The following is a 23,456-nucleotide window of genomic DNA, read 5'->3' as shown; positions in this document are numbered from 1 at the left end:
TAATAAATGCTTTGCTTTGATATATAAGTTGTTCAGGTTTTTTCATCTAAAGAAAGCGACATTAATTTCTTGATGACCTAATATATATAAAGTTGGCAGAGACTTGTCATTTACTATCTATACAACAAGAATAGTTTTGCTGTTTCTGGGATACTGGCGCATCTAAACTACATCAGTCAGACGCAGTTCTTCAATTGTAATATGCAGTTTGAAACAATCATAGGCCAAATGATAAAAATAAATCACAGCGGTATGTCTGAGGACTTACAACGCTAGAAACCGGGTTTCGATATCCGTGGTGGGCAGAGCACAGATAGCCCATTGTGTAGCTTTGTGTTTAACTTCAAACAGTTAAACAGGAAAAGAAATTCAATATCCTCATACAATTGAAGAAATAAATCGGAAAAGTATAGCAAAAAATATACTCTTTTTTTTCCCAGTATTTTCCAACAAATGTAATGATTTTTGAAACACCGTACTTATATTACACGACATCCAAACTTCTACGACATTTCACTTGTTAGTCAACGACAGAATATACCAGAAAATGCATCTGTTGTGCTGTTTATATCATTTATCATGAACCACCACGATAGTTAGTTCATGACAGGGATCGAACAGGAATTAGCTCAAAACTCTAACGGAACATTCGGGCAAAAAACACATTAAAAAGCAGACTTATTGTTGAAACAGCATCAAAACCGTGCTTATCAATAGTTAAGACCACCCAAAAGTTGATAATAAGTGATATCACAATTGTTAGACAAAATCAAAATTTGCTCATTTTTTTCATGTTATTTTTTTTATTATTATTGTTTCACAAACCTACAGCAAAATTGCCTGGGCAATTTGCACAGATATACTGCATGAAGCGCTACGGATGTTCATGGCATACTTAAAAGTAAGTTGTTTTTCATTGAAAGTTGATTTACGTGATTATAAATACATAATAGATGCAATGTTGTTATGAGCGGCTGCTTTTGTACTCGACACGTGTTAAACGCGTGTTTACACGAAACAGATATCATGTAAGGGTACTAGACAGATAAAGCCATCAGAAACAGATATCATTCAAGGGTACTAGATAGATAAAGCCATTAGAAACAGATATCATAATACGAATGTCCATGACCTATTTAAACGTTGGTTATTTTACATTAAAAGTTGATTTACACGGTTATTAATATATAATAGAAGTGATGTTGTTATGAGGGCTGCCTTTATACTCAACGCGTGTTAAACGCTTGTTTACATAAAACCTCAGGCACACAGCCACCTGGCTCAGTAAATAGTTACTTTAAAAGACACGAAGCTTTGTTTAAACTGATGTTTTAGACGTGTTTCTTTCTTCTTTTTCTTGAAAAGATTGCTTTTCTACTGGTAAAATGCTATATGCGCTTAGTGGGGGTTGTGTCTTACTCTAGGCATATATTTACCCATTGATGTGCATTAACAAAGCCAACATAGAAAATAATTAAAAATTGAGAATTTAAAATCTACAAATGGGGATCGCAAAATAGAGAGTAAGCAAACAAGGCTGGAGATCTACAGTTAACAGTTTACTCAAACTACAAATCCCTATTATGACTCCACTGTAAAATTATTGCAAGTAATATATACTGTAGTGTGGAATCGCACAGGAAGTTTGACAAAAAAAAAAAAAACTGGGAGAGTACTTTTAAACTTGATTTCCATAATTCTGTTGTGCTGCGAGATTTTCTAAGTTCTTCACTTTCCACCATAAAAAAATCCGGTGTTTTTCTAGCGTGTGTGCTAGTTGGAAACTACAGCTCGTATATTTTCTAGCGCATTAATTTGTAAACTGCCCCTGAAAGGTTCCCGATTTTGCTGTTGCATAACGTTACTCGAGTTTGTTGTTTCTACGTGGATTTCCAGGACCATATTTCAGCAAGTTTTTAACAGTGGACGATTATCGTAGTAGATTTCCCTACTCGGACGATGGTGGTGATTCTTTCTACTGTTTCTTATACTTAGCTGGAATCGTAAGTGCGCATTTAGTATTTACAATCACTGCATATAGCCATTGCTATTTTAAATAGTTGGTGTTAAGGTAGCAGTTGTAAGTGTCAATAATTAGCGACTTACGCTAAGCGTTTTGCTGTTGTCTATTTTGCATGCATTATTTGAGTCGCCTTATTCTAGCAAACACTTGTGCACAGCAGACTGTTGAAGAACATCATATGTGTCTAGACCTAACAAAGTAAGCATGTTACTAAGTCTGTTTACATTTTATTAATCTGTGTTGTATTATCTTAGAAGAAATATTATTCCGTTCTGATGAGATTGCTTTGTTGCTGCTCGTCTTTTGTTACATTACACTGTGATATTGATGGAAGCCGGTCATTAAATCTGTGATGATACAATCTTTGCCTTCAAGAGGATCCTTTGAGAACAACTTTACATTTCGTTTGTTGTTGTTGCATACCAGTATATGTCTTTATTCTCTGTTGTACATTTGTTATTTATTTTGAATTAGTTCATTGTGGTGGTTGGATAAAAAAAAAGCCAATTCAGCAGTAAACTGTTGAACGCATATGCACGTATGTAGCTTAAAATTTATTCCCCATAAATGGACATAAGATCTTAAGAAACAAGATTATTAAACATTGTTAATTTAAAAAGGGGAAATATGGATCGTCAAAAAGTACAGAAATAAGTAGAATCAAAATGCAAAGATTATATATTTTCAAGCCTACAACTAGGGACTATAAAAATAGTAAACAAACAAGGATGGAAGTTGTGTCTACTTTATTTTCTCAAGCCACAAATCCTTATTTTGATTCCATGTCTACAATACTTATCAATTTTAGCTTGAGAAAATAATGTAGACACCATTTCCATATTTGTTTGTTTACTATTTTTATATTTCCTAGTTGTGGGCTTGAAAATATATAATCTTTGCATTTTGATTCAACTTGTTTCTGTACTTTTTTGACCATCCATATGCCCAATTTTTGAATAAACACTTTTTAATCATCTTGTATTAAATTATTTATTCGTGTTTTTAAAAAGGAGTACTCGCTTCCAAAAAAATAAAAAAATATATATATAACAGTGTATGTTAGAGCAGAATCGAACTTACAGTGCTCATTATATTACGCTAAGTTTGTTTGTTTGTTTTGTTTTGAAGTTAAGCACAAAGCTACACAATGGGCTATCTGTGCTCTGCCCATCACGGGTATCGAATCCCGGTTTCTAACGTTGTAAGTCTGCAGACATACCGCTGTGCCACTGGGAGGGCATTTCGCCAAGACTTTAACCACTAAGTTACGCTCTAAGTTGCATACAAAGCGCGTTTCTGAACATGGACCTCACAAACTGCATGGCGTGGCTTTGTTTGGAAAGAAAATCGACAATCAGCCTCTTCAGAAAATGATCAGTAGCAGCCACAAACAAAATATATTCTATCATTGGCTAATTTAGGGTTTGAAAGACAACAGCCAAAAACTGTGATACTGAACATACAGTTTAGGTATCACTTTATATATTTTGTGTGTGAAAAACAGTAGTGATATCTGTAACAAAAACATTGCTCCACACAGCCTTTACAGTTGTACCTATTTGCTTTGGTGGGTCAAGGTTGCCTCATTTGTTTCTTCTAACTTGTCTTGCGAGTTTGATACCAGCGGATGAAGATTAGAGATCCAGTTTGAACGTTGTTGCACGACTTATAATAATAATAATAACAATTCTACTAATAATAAAAGTAATATTAGATTAAAAGGTTGCTTCAGTTGTGTCTTCTAACTTGTGTGTCTGATATATCCGCTTTATATTGGGCTCGTTTTATAACTTAACGTTTTTTCACATAGACAATGTTTTTCTTATAGATATAAGACACAGAAGAAACATCGAAATAATATTTCATTATTACCTATACTAGCAGAAAATGTAATAAATATTGCTCTGTAAAATAAGTTACATTTTTTGTTTAAAAACAGTAAATGTAATAAACATCATAAGTCATAATTTTCTGATTCAACTGTCCTCTAATGGGACAGCAGTAAGTCTACGGACTTACAACTCTAAAATTTGTGGTTCGATTCTCCGCGGTGAACACAATAGTTAATCAAATGTGGCTTTGCTTTAGAACAAACAAGTACTGTTTTAGTCCCTCGGTGGGCCAGCAGTAAATTTACGTACTTACAACGCTAAAATCCAGGGTTCGATTTCCCGCGGTGAACACAACAGTTAATCAAATGTAGCTTTGCTTTAGAACAAACAAGTTCTGTTTTTTGTCCCTCGGTGGGCCAGCGGTAAATTTACGGATTTACAACGCTAAAATCCGGGGTTCAGTTCTCCACGATGGACACGGCAGATAGCCCAATGTGGCTTTGGTCTGAAATAAACAATCTAATTCACCTGTAGTTGGAGACTCGCAAAATAATATAAAAATTCAATTCATGAAAACTAAATAGAAAAATGTTAGATAACAGGAGTTGCCGAAACATGTTAGACTAAGAAAATCAAAATATGACGGCAAACAGGAGTTGCCGAAACATGTTAGACTAACAAAATCAAAATGTGACGGGAAACAGGAGTTGCCGAAACATGTTAGACTAACAAAATCAAAATGCGACGGGAAACAGGAGTTGCCGAAACATGTTAGACTAACAAAATCAAAATGTGACGGGAAACAGGAGTTGCCGAAACATGTTAGACTAATAAAATCAAAATATGACGGCAAACAGGAGTTGCCGAAACATGTTAGACTAATGAAATCAAAATATGACGGCAAACAGGAGTTGCCGAAACATGTTAGACTAATGAAATTGAATTCTTTTATTTCATGAGATATAACATTGCTGTATTTTTAATCTTATACAAGAAACACGGTTGATTAAAAGAGTCGTTTTGTTGGTAATCTTTGGCCCCAAGTAATTCTCCATTTTAAAGTTACACGTTACTTTGCTAAAGCTGCTACCCAGAAATGATCATCACATATTTTTTTTTGCATATTTTGTACAAATATCTACAGATATTATTATGTTTTTCTAGACTGACCAACTTAAAGATATGAGCGTGATAAAATTTTATTCAAAATATAATTAATGCTAGTTGGTTACGCTAACCCTGAGAGGTATTTATTTAAAGAGATGTACAACAAATGCTCGAAATGTTTATCTTTGTCCTTCCATTTAAGGCACTTTGGATACTAACAAGCGAATAAATATACTTTTTTATAGAATTTACGTTTACACAAGTTCTCAAGCATTTACAAATAAACATGCTTATGCTTTTGTTTTCTAATATCATCAAAGCCCCCAAGTGGCACAGCGGTAAATCTGGGGACTTATCATGCTAGAAACTGGGTGTTTGATACCCGTGGTGGGCACAGCAAAGATAGCCCATTGTGTAGCTTTGTGCTTAACTATAAACAAATATCATCAGATGTGTATCTTGTACGTCTTTTGAAAAAGATATGTTCTGTAGAGAATGATATATATATTATGGGTTTATATGTGTCTAACGTGTGTGTATATACGTATGTAATGTTTATTATGGGTTTATATACATCTAACGTGTGTGAGTATATACGTATATAATGTTTATTATGGGTTTATATATATCTAACGTGTGGGTGTATATACGTATATAATGTTTATTATGGGTTTATATATATCTAACCTGTGTGTGTATATACGTATATGCTGTTTATTATGGGTTTATATATATCTAACCTGTGTGTGTATATACGTATATAATGTTTATTATGGATTTATATATATCTAACGTGTGTGAGTATATACGTATATAATGTTTATTATGGGTTTATGTATATCTAACCTGTGTGTGTATATACGTATGTACTGTTTATTATGGGTTTATATATATCTAACGTGTGGGTGTATATACGTATATAATGTTTATTATGGGCTTATATATATCTAACGTGTATGTGTATATATGTATACAATGAAAAAACGGTGTTTAAAACTGTTAAGTGACATGCCTGTAACAAAAACTTTATATTTATAAAGTTTTTGTTATAGACGTGTGTTTTACCAATTTTGAATACTTTTTCATTATTTAGTCATTTTTTCTAAGCCTTGCGGTCTTTCCTACTGTGTATACATATATAGTTACTGACATCTGTGACAATACTTGTATTTTGATAAGGACACTGGAGTATGTGATGCAATATAAAGTAATTTGGTAATTTGCAATTTGTACCCGCTATAATTTATAATACTGAAAATACGACTAAACTAGACTGGCAACCAACTGATGAAGAAACGAAATAGAATCACTTGAACCGGGAGATCTAGTTTTCTCCTGTTGCATAAGGGAGATTTCGAGTGAAGAAACTCCACACAGCAATGTGTGTGTTAGATCACACTATTCAAGTGAATTTTATTTTCTGTTTGAACTTTAGTGTGATAGGCCAGAGAGAGAGAGAGAAAGAAAAAAAAAGACAAAAACCGACGACTACACAAATAAACAGACGTCATAGATCTTTTTAAAGTCATTTTCTAGGTTTAAATGAAATAGTATTTGATCTTACAGCTGCAGTAGTCTAGTTCTATTCTTGAATGAGAAGAAAGTCGGCCATTAAATCTTTGAAAGATATCTTCTGAGCTTAAATGAAATAGTCTTTGATCTTACAGCCGCGGTTGTCTGGTTTTATTCTTGAATGAGAAAGAAGTCAGCCATTAGATCTTTGAAAGCTATCTTCTTAGCTTGAGTGAAATAGTCTCTCTGATCTTACAGCTGCGGTAGCCAGTTTTGATACTTAATTGGGAAGTCAGAATTTATTCACAATCACTAAATATATCTGAATGAGGTAAATTTAAATATAAATGCTAGTTCTCCGTCAGATCTAGTTATCAAAATTCGAGTTAGAAAAAGTGGTGCAACGACCACCGCCAAACATTCAAGATGTTGGTCAAAATGGTTGTCAGGAAACTACACAGAACAAGGATTTCTAGTAAGATATTAGGCAGATAAATAAAACGATGACTTCCAGATAAATCATCCAAGAACAGAATGACCATACATTGTTGTAAATTGATTATGCTCACGTACGCTTGAATTTGTTAAACGGAGGGGTGGGGTGGGGGGACGTAAGGAAGAACTGGCGAGCAAGTGAGACGAAATAATATTTTACTCAAAAATATTCAAAATGGAGTGGCAAGTGTTCCATCTTCCCCCTGGTTAGACACCTATAGTGCGGCGGTGATTGTTTATACACACATTACTTTCACACTGCAACGTAAACAAAATATTATATATACAAAAACATATACTTTTATGTGTGTATACATTAAAGGTTTGAACCAAGACCATTTATCAGACTTTTTTTATGATGAACAGGGAATAGATCAAACTTTGGAAAATTCTCCAGGCAGAAATGGCCTGAAATTAATGACCAAGTACCTCGTTTTTATAAAGCCATTGTGAGCATCGTTTTTAGCGTCGTATCTACTGCGTTCAGAACCTGCTGTTCACCAAAGCTTAATTTTTGCCGAATCTTTCCGGACGAGAGATCCGGAAACGTTTTTTTAACTATAGGCGGAAACACTGTAATTAATTTTTTATATCACATTTCGAAGTGATATTTGACTAACGCAATCGGCTTTATCATTCCTTCAAGCTCATCCCAAATATTAGACTCAATAACATTTAAATTGTTATCCTCCAAAACTCAAAATTCTCCCCTACCTGGCAAAAGGGATTCGGTACTTTTGTTTTCTGTTAATTAAGCACTGATACTAACTTATGATTCCATCCTTAATACACAACACCTATACTGCAACACCACCCACATTCACAAATTCAGACAGAATTAATTTTTTATACATGTATATATATATTTTTGAATAGATACTCGTCTCAATTTGTCGTCCATACATAACCACAACCACAGTAGTAAGTCCTATAGTCCCACCCTATTTAGATAGATATCTATGTTTAGGTCATCTATATGAGTCCCTAATGTTTGTCTATGGAGAACTGATTTAATTATACGGAATATGTTTGACGTTTCTTATTATTTTGATGAATGTTTTAGGTTCACTTTATTGCATAAATATATATATATATATATATAGGTAAATATATTTTTTAACATTACTTATGCAAATGGATGGGCAACGATTTTCTAATTTGGAACTATTTACAATACGGTGTTTTTAAATTTGATGTTTCGAGTTGAGGCCTGGCGGTTAGGGCGCTCGCCTCGCGAGTTCGAATCCTGTCTCCCAACATGCTCGCCCTTTCAGCCATGGGGGCGTTTTAATGTACTAGTCAATCGCATTTTTCATTGGTAATAGAGTAGCCCAAAAATTGGCCGTAGGTGGTGTTGACTAGCTACCTTCCCTCTGTCTCTCGGTGGGACAGGTGTAAGTTTACAGGCTTACAAAATTAAAATCCAGGGTTCGATTCCCTACGATGGACACAACAGATAGCCAAATGTGGCTTTGCGCTGAAACAAACACTTCCTCCCCTCTAGTCTATCATTTTAAATTAGGGACGGCTTGTGCAGATAACCCTCGAGTAGATTTGCAGGAAATTCCGATAACAAACTAAACCTATTTTCCTAAGTTAAGTTTAAATCACTTATTCGTAATAACAAATGACAATTAACAACAACAAAAACGGATTACACACTAAGAAAATGAATTTCTACTTAGAATAAGTTATCTAATGTTATCGTTTCTCGAAGTCAAGGTATAACATGAAATAATCTAAAGAGAAAAAATGAACTAAAGTTGTATAACATTTACCTTTTTCACAAAAGCTGCCTTCGTAGTCTAAATTCTTACAATCACAGATGGCGCCACTATCCGAACTAATGCAGACACCACCATGCCGGCATGGATCACGATGATTGCAATAATTCATCTCGTTGTTTCGTACACCAAGAAAGGCTATCATGTCTTGATTTCGAGCGGGGCCTTCGTCACTAGCGTAAAAAATGTTTCGTATGGCTCCCTTGAAACGAGGCTCGAAGAAAGCAGAAGGTAAAGCTAGTTGGGGAAGTTTCGACTTATACCAAACTGGCAAACCTCCTATATATACAAAACTATTTACTGACACGTTTCCAAAATCAAATTCCCTTCCAGGTGTTAGGCTACTTTCAACTTCGTCATCAACACGTAAAGACGTTTCTTCGATATTCCGTGTAATTACTACGCGGTGCCATTCACCATCATGTAAAGCCCGACCGACAGTTATCAATGTGGAGCCGCCTCCCAGATTGTAACGCAGCCGTAAGGTACCTTCAACGAGCTTGAGCTCAAAGAAATGATGCATTCTTCCATCATCGGTATAAAGAAGAAGCCCTTCGAGCTCATTCGTTTGAAATTCGAAAGAAAGAGATCCGTTTAAACTTAGGTACCACTTTTTGAACTGAGTGTAAGAAGTGGGTGAGCCTTCCAAGACAAAGCTCTCACACGTGCTTACCCATAAGAGGATTAACAAGGAAATCGAATTCCGGCTTGGAGAAATAATCATGTTTGTAGCATTAAGTAATCAAGTCAATTAAATGTTCATTTGCGAATGCACGCGACTTGGATCTCTTCGTTATGGATGTTCTAGTCCCCGTAACTTTCCTCTGTAAGTTCTTTATAACACTCTAGGGAAATATCTTGATAATATTTAGATAAACTGGATATAGCTGTATCAAAAACTTCGTGTTTTCCGTCGAAAATTCTAGAGTTAGAGGCGCAGTATCTGTTGGAATTGAAGAACAAAAATCAATTTTAGTTATTGTCGAAAAATAAACGTTACAAGATATTAGATAATAATAACAATAATAAACGTACATAACTTTTTTATCTATATTTTTAATATCTGACAATTTAATCTTAACTGATGAATACTGTGTATATTCTTCAGATTTTATGTAATTCTATTACAAAATTTCAAAAATGGCGATTAAAAAACTTGACAATATTTTTTTAAATTCTAGATATCTTTGTAGATGTTTCAATAGAACCTTGATCTGTCTTTGTCTTTACTGTGCGATATTAAGTGCACAATGTGCTTCTCGACGCATATGTATAATCAATACATGTGCATGTTTCTTAACAAAACTCCTGTTTGTTTGTTGTTAAGCGCAAAGCTACACAATGGTCTATCTGTGCTCTTCCCATGCGAATATCGAAACCTGAATTTTAGCGTCATAAGCCTATATATTTCCGCTGAGAAGCGGGGGGGGGGGCACATTTAGCGACATGAACCAGATTTGTGTAATTGATAAAAATATTGATAACATATTTTCAATACTCTAAACCGAAGATTTTTAAGTTCAAACTTTCCTTAAATTTATATATATCAACAGTTTACCTTACCTTAGGATGGAAATGTTTTAGCCACATCTAGGTTATTCGTGATGAATAAAATTCCAGAAAATCATTCAAAAGTAAAGGGAGTTCCAAAAATAGTTTCCACACACGTTTTTATCAAAATTATCTCAAATGGACAATTAAAATGTAGTAACCCTTAGTGTATTACGTTGATACCTACTTGTTTCAGGAAGTTTTGTCAAATAGCGACCATCATTATTTATTTATTTTTACTTAGTGTTGCAAAACTCATATTGAACGTTATTAGTAGTTTACACAGCTATGCACGTGAAAGTAATTCCAGTAGAAATATTAATGGCAAAGCATGTAACGTTGACAATACAATTTCCGTTTGTCTCGGTTTATTTTATTTTAGTAAAAGTAATGCAGTAGTCTGGTAGTTTTCTACCACCACCACCCCAATTACTGCTACTGAAAATTATAGATTCGAAGACTTCTCTCTCTATATATAAAATAATATTTTACCGCTAAAATTGATTTTATACAAATGTTTGACTTACATTTTATGTTGGTGTGAATAAACTTTTATTAGAAAATCAATATTTCCAAATTCAAATTTCCCCGTTGTTCACGAAATGTTTTTTTTTTTTTAAATTTAATTCAAGCAATGAAATGTCAAACAGTTAAACACATTTTCATGAAGATTAATTTCATAGTTTAAGTAAACCTAATGATCAGAAACAGACCTGGTAGCAACTGTTGAGAACACTGTGAAACTGCTCAAAGTAAAACTGGTTTAGTTCTGACTGGTTACTTCACTAATATCCAAATGTTATTTATTTTTTCTTTGACAAAATTGAAATTGTTTTCTTATTTAATATTTCTATAAAATATCATCACAAATCACGTAACGGTTTCGGTTACTGTTTCTCGTTTGTTTTGTATACATCAAACACACAAGCGTCATGAAAAATATGCAAATATTACCTATACATCTAACATACATACGTGATTTAAAATATTGTAACGCCTTCAGTTATAATACACTGTACAAGCAAACGTAATTCCAAACCACGTAGCACCCTTAGTTGTTGTTGATACTGTACACAATACAAACAAACGAGATCACAAATCATATAAGGCCTTCAGTTGTTGTCTGTACATCTATAAACAAACGATGAATTTAGGCATAGAAAAATCATGACTGATGAAACGGAATTAGACTAAGTGCAAAGAAAATACATATTGTTAGCCGATCAACGAATTAACGTTTTTTTCAACATAAACTTCCATTAATTTTGAAATCCGCTAATCCTATTTCATTTGGTAGATCAAACTATAACAAATATGACATTAAAAATACATACTTTAAAGCTTTTTAGACGTTACGGCCATAGCTAAGCCAGCTATCAAATAGAAAGGTAAATAAATGTAAATTATAATACATGTTGCAATATACAGAATATCTGAGTTTTGTTCATTGTAGAGGAGTAAGCTATGTTATTCAACAGACTGTACAATGTATGTCGTTTAAACATGGTGAGTTGTATGATTAAACATGATTTTATATTAAGAGGATTCAAAACTATACTAGTGGCATATTTGTGGTCTACGTTATAACACAGAGATGGTAATGTTCGTGCTAATACTAGTTTCCTTACTTTGCAGTGGCTTTTGTTTTTTCAGCGATTTAGTGTCATACGTCATCTAGTTTTAAAAATTTTGTCGTAATTTAGACACAACAAATTAACAAAACACTTTAAAACAAAGTTAATATTACTAATGTACGGTTACATACATTTTGTAAAAGTTTAATTCTTTATGAATGTTATTTAACGTACATATTCATTTTATTATTTTCATTTTGATTATATATCTGTGTGTGTGTGTGTTTGTGTGTACTAATTAGCTTAGTAGACGGACTTACGAGTAACCTAAAGCTTCTAAGACGGCCGAAACTTATGGGGATATTATTGGGATTATGGCCGAAAGTATCGCTAACAGAGCACCCAACTGATGCATCAATGTATTATAATCATTATAAGTAATAGCGCTATACTAAATTATATTCATTAATTACTGCATTAATTTTTGGGTTCTGGTCTACATAGGTAACTTACTTTGATCAGAAGTTAACATTTAAAGTGTAATTTGTAAGATTGTTTTAGCCAAACGCGTAGTTTTTAACAGATTTCAAAGCTTTACCTTTCATGTGTGTTGTGTTAGATTGCTATGGTCACGATACAAAGCAACATTACTTTACGGCCATACTATAAACGACAACACACTTACAGACTTATGATATACTTGTTGTGCTTTTGTTTTGTCTGTAATGTAATTTTCATGTTGATTAATATAACACTGCCATTTTTTAGAAACAATTATTTAAATCATATTTTAAATTCATAAACCATGAAACTTGTGCCACCTGAAATATGTATTTTTATTTGTTTTCTTGGTTCAACTGTTTCATATATCATTGTATGCGCGTGTCACTTTAACTATCCTTTTAACGTGACATTTCGTTTATCGCGTGATGCTCCACTTGCAAGAATGACATTTTGCTTCTCTTTTATATGCAAATAAATCAAGATGTATGGAATTTAGTAAGTAAAAAATCGAACAGGCGCTCATTCGAGATAGAAAGGAAGGAAAATCCTTGATAAAAACATTGAAACTCGTAAAATACTGGTGTAACACATGATAAATCATGCAAGTTAACTTGTTAATTTGCACATAAATTAAGTCTGTGGCCCGATTACTCTGTTATTTTTATAAATTAAATATTAATTATTATTATAATTATTACATGAATTACATTTTTCATTAACGCTTATAAATTAAAAGAGAAAGTCTCGCCTTACATCAGTTTGTATACTAGCAACTTCGTCAATGTTTTTAAACACAGTGTTAACAAATTGCAAGCACATTATCTTCTAGAAGAACGTTAAACTAACTTTATGAACATTTCGAAATGATAAACAAGCTAAATTCGCTTCCTTTGAGAAAACTAAATAACGCTGATGCTCAATATATTGTTGCCCGATGAAAGCTCCGGAAAGACGACCGAAAGCTCGCAAATAAAAGTATTTTAACGTAGAGAAAAGTCCATGTATAATTCTACATGTCTAACACCATGTTAAATCAACACTTAGTACTGTTCAGGGCCGTACCGATCTTTGATGACGCCCTGTGCGAGATATAAATTCTGCGCCCCTCCTTGAAAAAAATTAATCTACCATTGGTACGGCCCTGGTACCGTTTATTATGTGTAACAAGGCCCAACAATATGTGTTGTGTTAAACTGTACCTCGTGCAGTTTACGTCAAACGTTTAAGCTACAGCTTATTCTGCACATTTTCTTTAAGCCACATGACCGAAATGTATCTTTTCTTATACAAATATATGATTTTATTTGACTTTATTAGCTATACATTCTAAGAATGGGTATTACATGAAATCCCGAGTATTGCGGCGATAGTCGCTGACCCATCAAGTGGAGGTCCGCAGGAAGTTGAAGAGAATCCCTTTACTGACGTTACAAATGGCCTCCCTGGCTATATACCATCCTATCTCTGAGGATATATTCTGTACTAAAACAGATATTCCATATTCTATTTATATATAAGATCTAACAAATGACAACATCCGTTATTATTATTATTATACGATCTAAGAATGAATGTTAAAGCAATACTCATCTTACTTTATTTAAACTATATGATTTAAGAATGGGTGTTATATTATAATAACATTCAATATTATTTAAACTATGTCATCGAAGAGTTGTGTTGTAAAAACTTAACGTTGTTCTAATTAAGAACAAAAAAAAAAGACCTAAGAAAGCAGGTTGTGCTAATGAAGACTGTATAACTTAACAACTTAATATTTGCTAACCAAAGACTGGGTGAAAAATATATTGCAAACAAAAACGTTATTAAATTCACAGGTCTTATTAATGTTTGAATACCGAGAAATCCGTAAAAATGTTAATGTTAACTACGGTCATACGAAAGAGCTCCCTTAGTCAGGATCAATAGTAAAGTCAAACATTGTGGAATCAATATTATAGCAAACATTCAAGTGTGATGTTTGCTCTTTACCCACACATCATGCATTTACAAAAGCACTACAGACGAATCTCATTCTAAGCAGGTTAAACTATTTGGTTCTAACTCTTGTAATGTTTGCATTGTACGTAGGAGACATGAAGGGAAATTAGCTCAGCAGTTTCTGGGGGTTTATTGTAAGCTTAAGTGAATAGTTACTTCTTAAATGGAAAAAGTTCCAAGAAGTAAGTTCCCAAGTTTTAAATCTGTATTGATATTTTGTAGTTGAGGCATATAAATGGGGTCAAGTATAAAATTAGATTAAAGTACGGCATTAGCTTGTGGGACGGCTCCTCCCACGCCGCCAACGCCCCTTTATGTTCTTGGATTCGAATATGCTTTACGCCAGTTGTTTTGCCAATTTAGGTAGCCTGGCAGCTAATTAATTTGTCGTCTTGAAATAATTATGTTGGTAATGGAATTAATAAATTCCGAAACGTCCAACAACACTAATAATAATGAACTCAATGATGTTCATCATCTGTGTGGTCATCGTGTTTCCAGCCAGACTCAGATTTCTTCCTCATGAACTTCTTGTAACTATACTGATCCGATGGAATCGGAGCTAATTTTCATTTCTTTCTGGCAAGACGATAAATGTGCTATTTTACTATTTTAGTGTAAAAATATTAGTAAAATGCAAACCATTTTTTTTTTGTAGAGCAAAAAAGAAGAACATACAATGGTATCGAGTAAAAATGACAATCTTCAGTGAGAACAAACAATAAAAAACAGGGAGAACGACTTTTAAGCAATCACAGAATTAAAGCTGCCTGATATATATATATAGTCGTTGCCTCGTAAATACAAGGTAACGTTATGTAGGCCTTTTTTCGATCAATACTTTCAAAGAGCCTAATGGCGGATTGAGCTTTGGGAATGAAGCTTAGAACGCAAAACTTCTAAAATAACATTGTATTTTGATTGTCTATCTTGGCAAGTGTTAATCCGAATTATAACGGATTGTTAACACTATTGATAGTAGACGTTTGCTAATTATCTTCATAGCGTTTAGTTGTACAGTGACTGTATTTATTTATTTATATTTTGGTACGAAGTGTAAAACTTTTGTTTGTTTGTTGTTAAGCATAAAGCTACACAATGGGCTATCTGCGCTCTGCCCACCGGTTTTTAGCGTCGCAAGTCTACAGGCTTACCGTTAATTAACTTTGGTTGTCAGTAGAGAGAGATATTCATGTAAATAGTTCAGGTGAAATATTCAAAAGCAGTTCTGAATTTTACTGTGCACGAACTTACATATTTAATTTTGAAGGATTTCATGAGTTCGGACAGATGCTTGTTTACAAACAAGAACGAAAGAAGGATAGAAAATAATACTGCTTCTGATGATAAAATCTTGAAAAGTAATATGAATCAATACGTTTTAAATAATATCTTCAAAGCGGTTAAGGAGTATTTTGTAATTCAAACTGTCCTCCTTCGAATTATGGAATCCTTCGCAGCATTTTTGTTAGTATGCAGTTCAATTAGCGAACAACCAACCTTTGGAAGAGCATCAGTCGGTAGCAAACTACTGTTATTTTTTATATGTTATTTAGTTACTTATTATTTATTTAATTTTTTTATTTCATTATTTATTATCATGCATAATTTTTTTCACTAAGTGCCCAAGGTAAATAAAAGGCGAACTGCTCTTTTTATGGTCTTGTAAGCTATATTTTTAATGTTGTTCTTCGTTTGTTAGCTAAAAGCTAATGATGTTAAGATAGACCTAGAAAGTTAACATCATGTTTTTTTTCGTACATTCAAAGCTAGATTATAAATGCAGGATAGTTAAGAGATAGAGAAGTAAGCTTACAGTGAAACACTGAAGCATCACGAAGATGGAGTTGAACGAGTCAAGTGTGTTTTCGTGAAGTATTTGGATCTGAGTTTCGAACACGCTTATTGAGTTATTTCTAACAAGTACGTTGATTTTACGTTAGTACTAATATTCTTAGACAGGTTTTTAAAGTCATTTGTAGCGTATGTTTACAACTAGTTTCGATAGTGTAAAAGTGTTCAAGTTTGGAAGAAGAACGTTAAAGGAGAAAACAAAGTAATTTATTATCGTTACTGGACTGAATGTTGAATTATTCTCAGCTTATAATTTAACAGAACCCGCCAGTGACAAAACAACGTTAAAACAATATAAACACGTATAGGGTTCAAGACTGTGTTAATCGCTGCTCAACAATATAGTAACAGAGCAAATAAAAGCAACCTCAACCTTGTACCAACAACTTGGTATGTAATTCTACAATCTAAGCAAATTAATCCAGACTAACATTTATATTATCAAAATACGAAATTAAGAAAAATATCTATAATCATCCACCGCGGAGAAATGAACCCCGGGATTTTTAGGTTAAATCTGTAAATTTACACCACTTCCCCACCTGGGAACAAACGCTAAACTCCCTAAGCCATATGTTTCTTCTTTTAAATTTAATACAATTTGATCTAATGTAACATAATTTTTGAAGAAAGTGAAATTAGACATTTTTCTTGAAAATGTCAGTAATTGGGCCTGACAACATTGTTCCATTTTGTCCTCTTTCAAGACGTCTTGTGAGGCCTACTAATTTAATATCTAACGTATTTGTTCCACACTATAGCAACAGGATAAACAAACGTAAGCCTAATTTAGTAATAGTCTTTTTTTACGTGTTTTATCGCATCACTATTAAATAAATATAGCCAGTAATGTATAACAAAAGACAACTTATTAGACAACACTAAGATTATAATAATTTTTATTTGGCATAATGGAAAAAAGTACCATTACACTTCTGAGTTTTTCAAAATGTGTTTACATTAGTTTGCTAACATTCAATGACAAAAACAAACGTTTGTTTCTGAATTTCGTGCAAAGCTACACGAGGGCTTTCTATGCTAGCCGTCCCTAATTTAGCAGCTAGTCATCACTACCCACCGCCAACTCTTGGGCTACTTTTTTACCAACTGATAGTGGGATTGACCGTCACATTATAGCGCCCCACCACTGAAAGGGCGAGCATGTTCGGTGGGATGGGGTCTTCGAACCCGCGACCCGCAGATTACGAGTCGAGCGCCCTAACCACCTGGCCATGCCGCACCCTAAAATAAACACTAAGTAAGCAAAGTGTTTTTGCTCAAATCCACAGCTATGACTATCTGAGCCCTTACCACCACAGAGAATCGAACCCCACATTTTAGCATTGGAAGTCCATAAACTTACTGTTGACCCATCGTAGGACATAAACAGAAGACACACGTGACAGCAACTGATAAATTAAGGCGCAATTAGAAACATACAGATAGATAAAGATGGACCGATAGGTATATAAATCACTGTTTCTTGTTATCATCATCATGATCAGTGTAATCCAAACACATTACAGAAACAAATTAACATACACTTCACAATATGTATATTTAATTTCACGATATGTGGGTAAATGATGATTTTATGTTTATATAGCTTTTAAATTTGTTTTATTCCTAAAGAAGTCATTAAATTTAATTGCTTCTTAGAATATATAAATAAATACTTGGGGGGGAAGGGGAGGTAAGATTTAAACACCTTACCTTCTATCACGTGCTGTTCTGTAAAGAGCTTTTGGTGAAATCGAGGTAGGTGGTTAATTAAAAGTCCATTTGGAAATCGGTACAAATTAGTACCAAGAAGCCTAAGTAGAGTCAGTTTAATTACGGTGGCTGGGCGTAAAAATACTAATACAACAGATCAAGTAAAACAACAACAAAAAAGTTGCGGCGATTAAGTTTTACAAAGGTTATAATAGAACAAAAAATGGTTACAAAGCACAAAACTCTTCATGCAATATAGATTTTTTAAAGCAATTATATATTTACAAGTTGTAATATTGCTTCAACACTTATCCATTAAATCTTTCCATTATGGCACTGACTTATTAAGATGATTGTAACAAGTTCCTATGTCACAAATACGTCAATTGTAATTATGATAATGTAACGAGCCCATTTATCAACTGATATGAAGTAACATTCTATTATGTAGGTAAAGGGGGGGGATTCTGATGGTATTAACCGTATGAAAACGTTGCGGTAACACATTTTTTAACTTTTATTTCTTAATAATAGAAACAATAATAACATAAAATTAATTTTCCACTGCAGCAGTACTTTATATATAACAACGTAATCCTACTATAATTTGAGAGAAGTGTGTTTGTTTGTCCTCTAACTTCTCCTAAGATTTTGGACCTGCCAAATATTGTTTAATCAACCAGAAATGATTCGGGATGTGTCAAGAAATGCAGAGATTTCACAGCTCCAGTGCTGGCTAAATATAGATCAGTCAGTGAGAATGGCCACTAGGGGTACTGATGGGATTTATCCAGTTTCTTCGTTCATTACATGTGGTTTACATACAGTCTATGTACTTTCAATCATTACTGACATATTTATAGAACAGTCAGTGGGGGTGGTCACTAGAGGTACTGATGGGATTTATCCAGTTTATTCGTTCATTATATGGGGTTTACATACAGTCTATGTACTTTCAATCATTACTGACATATTTATATATCAGTCAGTGGGAATGGCCACTAAGGGTACTGATGGGATTTATCCAGTTTCTTCGTTCATTACATGGGGTTTACATACAGTCTATGTACTTTCAATCATTACTGACATATTTATATATCAGTCAGTGAGAATGGCCACTAGGGGTACTGGTGGGATTTATCCAGTTTCTTCGTTCATTACATGGGGTTTACATACAGTCTATGTACTTTCAATCATTACTGACATATTTAGGACATAAACATTATTTATATTCAGAACTGGTAAAAAATTAATTCTACAATTGTACTTCGTTTTCAAATCCCATCAATCATTTGGGGGATTTGTTTTTCACACATTTTACTCATTGTTTCTTATTTAAAAAAATAAAAATAAAATAGGGAATAAAATGTTATTTAAATAATCAAGCCCAGTGGGCATGAACAATTTTATTATTATTATGTGCCTTCAATCTTTATGTTGCCACTGGCATATTTCAGGGAAAAAAAAAGTTTCATAAGCCCCTCACCGTGCATCTCACGAGTACATCTGCCAGTGTTGACAATATATTAGGTGTCCGTGTTCTTTGATCTAAACATTTTTCTTTTCGATAACTAGTCAACAAAATAATTTGTCCATATTGGTTACAAAGCTCTTTGGTCAATATTTAAAGTTTTCAACTAAACAAAGAAAAAATATAATTGCTGATGCAGGCATTTCAGAGGAACGTGTGCGACTACCAGAAACTGGCCCTTTTCCCCCCTTAGCCTAATATATATTTGTATTAAATATGATTATTGTGGTATCATTTTGAAACCAACAAGAAAAATGAAGCTTAGGGAGTTTTAATTATTATATTTCCTTGTTTGAATTCAAACGTATTGAAACACTAAACTGCGATTTGTTAAGAATGATTTATTCTCGAGAAATATGTAATGAAGAAACATAATCTGCACAGAGAGCGTGCCTAAACGCGTGAGTGACCATAATTCTACTCATTTTAATGATCCAGCTTTCTTGAGACTCGATTATCAGGTATTTTCTGGCAATGCAGCAAAGCTAACAGAAAACTACAAAACAAATGTAATTATTGATTTTATTTTCTGTTTAGTTTATCTTGTGTTACGTGTTAATTTATCGTACTACACTTCAATTTGCTGTCAAGTTTCCCTTGCATTACACGTATTGTAAGCTCACCGTCTATTTTTCCCTTAGATTACATTACTGAATTTTTGGTAGTTCTGTAGTGTTTTCACTTTTAAAGCTGACCAAAATACAATGGCCACTTTAGCATGATCGTGCCAATACTAACGATCCTTATATATATGTAGTCAACAGCAGCTACTGCCAACTCTTAGGCTACTCTGAGCGAACAGAGGGATTTGAATACTACTTGTAACACTCCAAAGTTCGGAGCGTTATTATTAGGCAATGGGACGCGGACTATGCACTCTCGAACTACCAGGCCACTCCCGGTCTTTTTGTAAAGAAAAACATTATAAATGCATAAATGGTAGACATTAGAAAAGCTAAATGTCAGTAAGAATTGACGAGAAGATGGATTTGTTCATTAACAGAACATATGTCAATGCTTTTGAACGTAAAGACATCACCGATTCATCATGCATTAAGTAGCATGAATTAAATGTTTTAAGTATAAATGGCCCGCAAAACGTCTCTGCTCCAACTATAGTCAATGCTAGGCCAACTAATTGAAGGGAGCATTAATTTCATACTTACAAGTCAGCATGATCACACTCGCTGGATGTAAGACGATCAATGGCCACAAGGTGAATGAATTTTGTTGGTTGGTTGTTTGATTTGATGCAAAACCACACTGGGCTGTATCCACTAACTCACCTCGGATTTTAGCGTTGTAAGTCTACAGACTTACCTCTGGCCCACCGGGGGACAGGTGAATGAAATACTGCTCTTGCATACAAGCATGACATGCACATAAAAAGAAGAGCGGGCCATTCGTGAAGGGCTATGTTGCAATTAGGATTACGATGAAAGCACATTTGACAAACTTGAATGAATTATATCAACTTGAACGCATAATAACAAATAACTTTCAGTATGTAAAGTAAGTACAAAAACTAAATTTTAAAATATATAACTTAATAATGTTGTCAGGGGATTATTCACGCCCAGCATTATGAGCATAACCACCAAAGCAGCCATCACTAAAGTAAAAAAGATAAGTTTCTGTTATAAAGACGAGCTAGAAGAGTTAGCACAATCATCTATGCACATAAAATCACTGGAAATTTTCGTAAATAGAGATAAGATCAAACTAAGCTATGACTTCATTTCACGTGCATAATTTACAAAAAAAAAACACAAAAAAACGCGTCCTTTTTTTTACATTTTAATTTTAATGATGTTTCCATTTTGTTTTCCCTGTTTCATTCACTACAAAAAAAGTGCAAGGGGTTTTGTAGTTGTGTTTCTTTTTCAACATCGAGATATAAAGCAGTCTTCTAAGTTTGATAACAAACTGAAAAAAAACAGGTTTACTTATATACTAATGTGGCCAATACGGAACTCCAATTCATCGTACAGTGTGCAGTTGAACATCCAATATGGAACTCCAATTTATCGTACAGCCCATTGTGTAGCTTTGTGCTTAATTAAAAACAAACAAACAAACCAATTCATCGTACAGTGTGCAATTGAACATAAAATTGTTTCTTACCTCAAAATATGCTTCAAAAGATGAGTAGAGAGGGTTTAACGTACTGTATAAGAAATATATTTATATGCTAATATAGTGGCGTATCAGCCATGGTACAGATGTTTACTACCTATAAGTTTGGTTTAGGGTGAATTCCGTGACCATCGATATACAATGCCCCAGGAACAATACTTCCCCTCCAAGTAAAGATATTCACGTTATCGAGATTATCAATCGATGAAGAGTGAGGTACACAACAATTCAATAAAGGAGTCCTCAATTTTCTCCAGGAAAGAAAAAAAACTCAAACAGCAAAGTGTTTAGGACAGCAGTGGGCTCTAAACTTACGCCCTATTTTAATCTACAGTAACATCATCGTCCGCAAACTGAAAGCCAAGGTTACAAAAGAGAACGCTCTGACCCCAAAAGGTACTGCTATGAAGCTGGAAATGTCTCTTACTTCTGTTACAATAGAATAAATAGATGTTGCCGAAGGTTCACAAGCTTCTAGCTCACAGCCATTTTCATGGACAAAGAATCTGGAATCACAGCAATGCAATTTGACTATTCACTTATAAGTTTCCACCACCACCACCACCCCTCCCTTTAGCGTACTTAAACGTAGTCTTGGAAGACGACATCCACATTCAGTGAAGGGTCAATGTTCAGGATGTGTTGTTTGAGACTGACTCGCCGTTTTTTGTAGTGTCATAATCCATCCGAATGACGATGCATGGGATTTGGGTCATCTTACGAAATGCCATTAACTTTAAGTAAATTGTAGAAAATGAAAGTCCCAAGCAGTGTTAAATCAGCAGTTCCGCGCAGAACTAAAATTTTGAATTGTTTGTTGTTGCTGTTGTTATTGTTACTGCTTTTTGTTATGTTTTATTATTATTATTCTGTACTGCAAAGCTACGCAATGGGCTATCCGCTTTCTATCCACTGCGGTGAATCGAACCCCGGAATTTAGCATTGTTGGTCCTTAAACTTACCGCTAACCCACAAGGGGACATTGAAATTGGAAAAACCTGAAGTTTCATTTTGTGCTATCTATGTACTTATTAAACAAACCATTGATTGCAAAAAAGTTATATGAATAAACATATAAAAAAATTATTTGACAAGTCTGTATGTGTGTGTGTCCGCTTATAAATCGCGAACCGCTGGACAGATTACTATCAAACCTGGCACGTGAACTTAGTACCCCAGAGAAGTGATATAGAGGATAAGCCTTCGGACCTAAACCACCCTAAGTCACCTCCCACGGGCCTCTACATCACTTCCGGGCGTTAAACAGGTAAGCCAACTAGTATGTATGAATGTTTGTATGTATATATATATATACGAATGCGTACACACAGACACACACATAGTGACAGATAAATAGATGGTTATTTTTATTAACTTTTATGTGACATGGTGGCACATCTGTAAGTCTCAAACAAGTCTAAAAACTGGATGGACACAGCACAGATAGCCCAATGTGTAGCTTTATGCTTAATAACAAATAAACAAAGCTAAACTATAGATTCAAACATTACCGACTTTTCGATGCTCTTTCTCTTACAGACATTATTAAGTATTTCTAGGTTTATTTGTGGTTACGAACCTACGATATATTTCAACCGCTTCGGTCTGATATAGCTAACATTGATTCATCATCATCATACCTAAGATTTTAGCCTGTATGGTCAATAGACCATTTTACTATTTTGCTTGGCTTAACCGTTTAAGCGAGCTTACTTAGTCCCCCTTTCTTATGCTTAAGTATAATGTTGTGTCTAGTGGGGATTTTTGTTTTTGTTTGTAGTTAAGCACAAAGGTGCACAATGGGCTATCTGTGATCTGCCCACCACGGGTATCCAAACA

At 34.0% G+C, this 23,456-nt stretch overlaps 1 protein-coding gene across 2 annotated transcripts in view; it reads right to left on the bottom strand.

Annotated features, from left to right (window-relative positions):
* The window catches only part of LOC106464253 (neurexin-1-like), a 178,019-nt gene that overhangs the window by 123,433 nt on the left and 31,130 nt on the right, over nt 1–23,456 (bottom strand). For both annotated transcript variants that reach the window (XM_022391965.1, XM_022391966.1), the window contains exon 2: nt 8,748–9,696. In XM_022391965.1, coding sequence (XP_022247673.1) covers nt 8,748–9,477 — 730 coding nt within the window. In that variant the 5' untranslated portion in view covers nt 9,478–9,696. The remainder of the gene's footprint in view (nt 1–8,747; nt 9,697–23,456) is intronic.

The sequence above is a fragment of the Limulus polyphemus genome, unplaced genomic scaffold (genome assembly GCF_000517525.1).
Source record: "Limulus polyphemus unplaced genomic scaffold, Limulus_polyphemus-2.1.2 Scaffold1599, whole genome shotgun sequence".
NCBI classification, from domain to species: Eukaryota; Metazoa; Arthropoda; class Merostomata; order Xiphosura; family Limulidae; genus Limulus; species Limulus polyphemus.
Note: the sequence above shows the minus strand (reverse complement) of the source record. Positions and strands in the feature narration are given on the sequence as shown.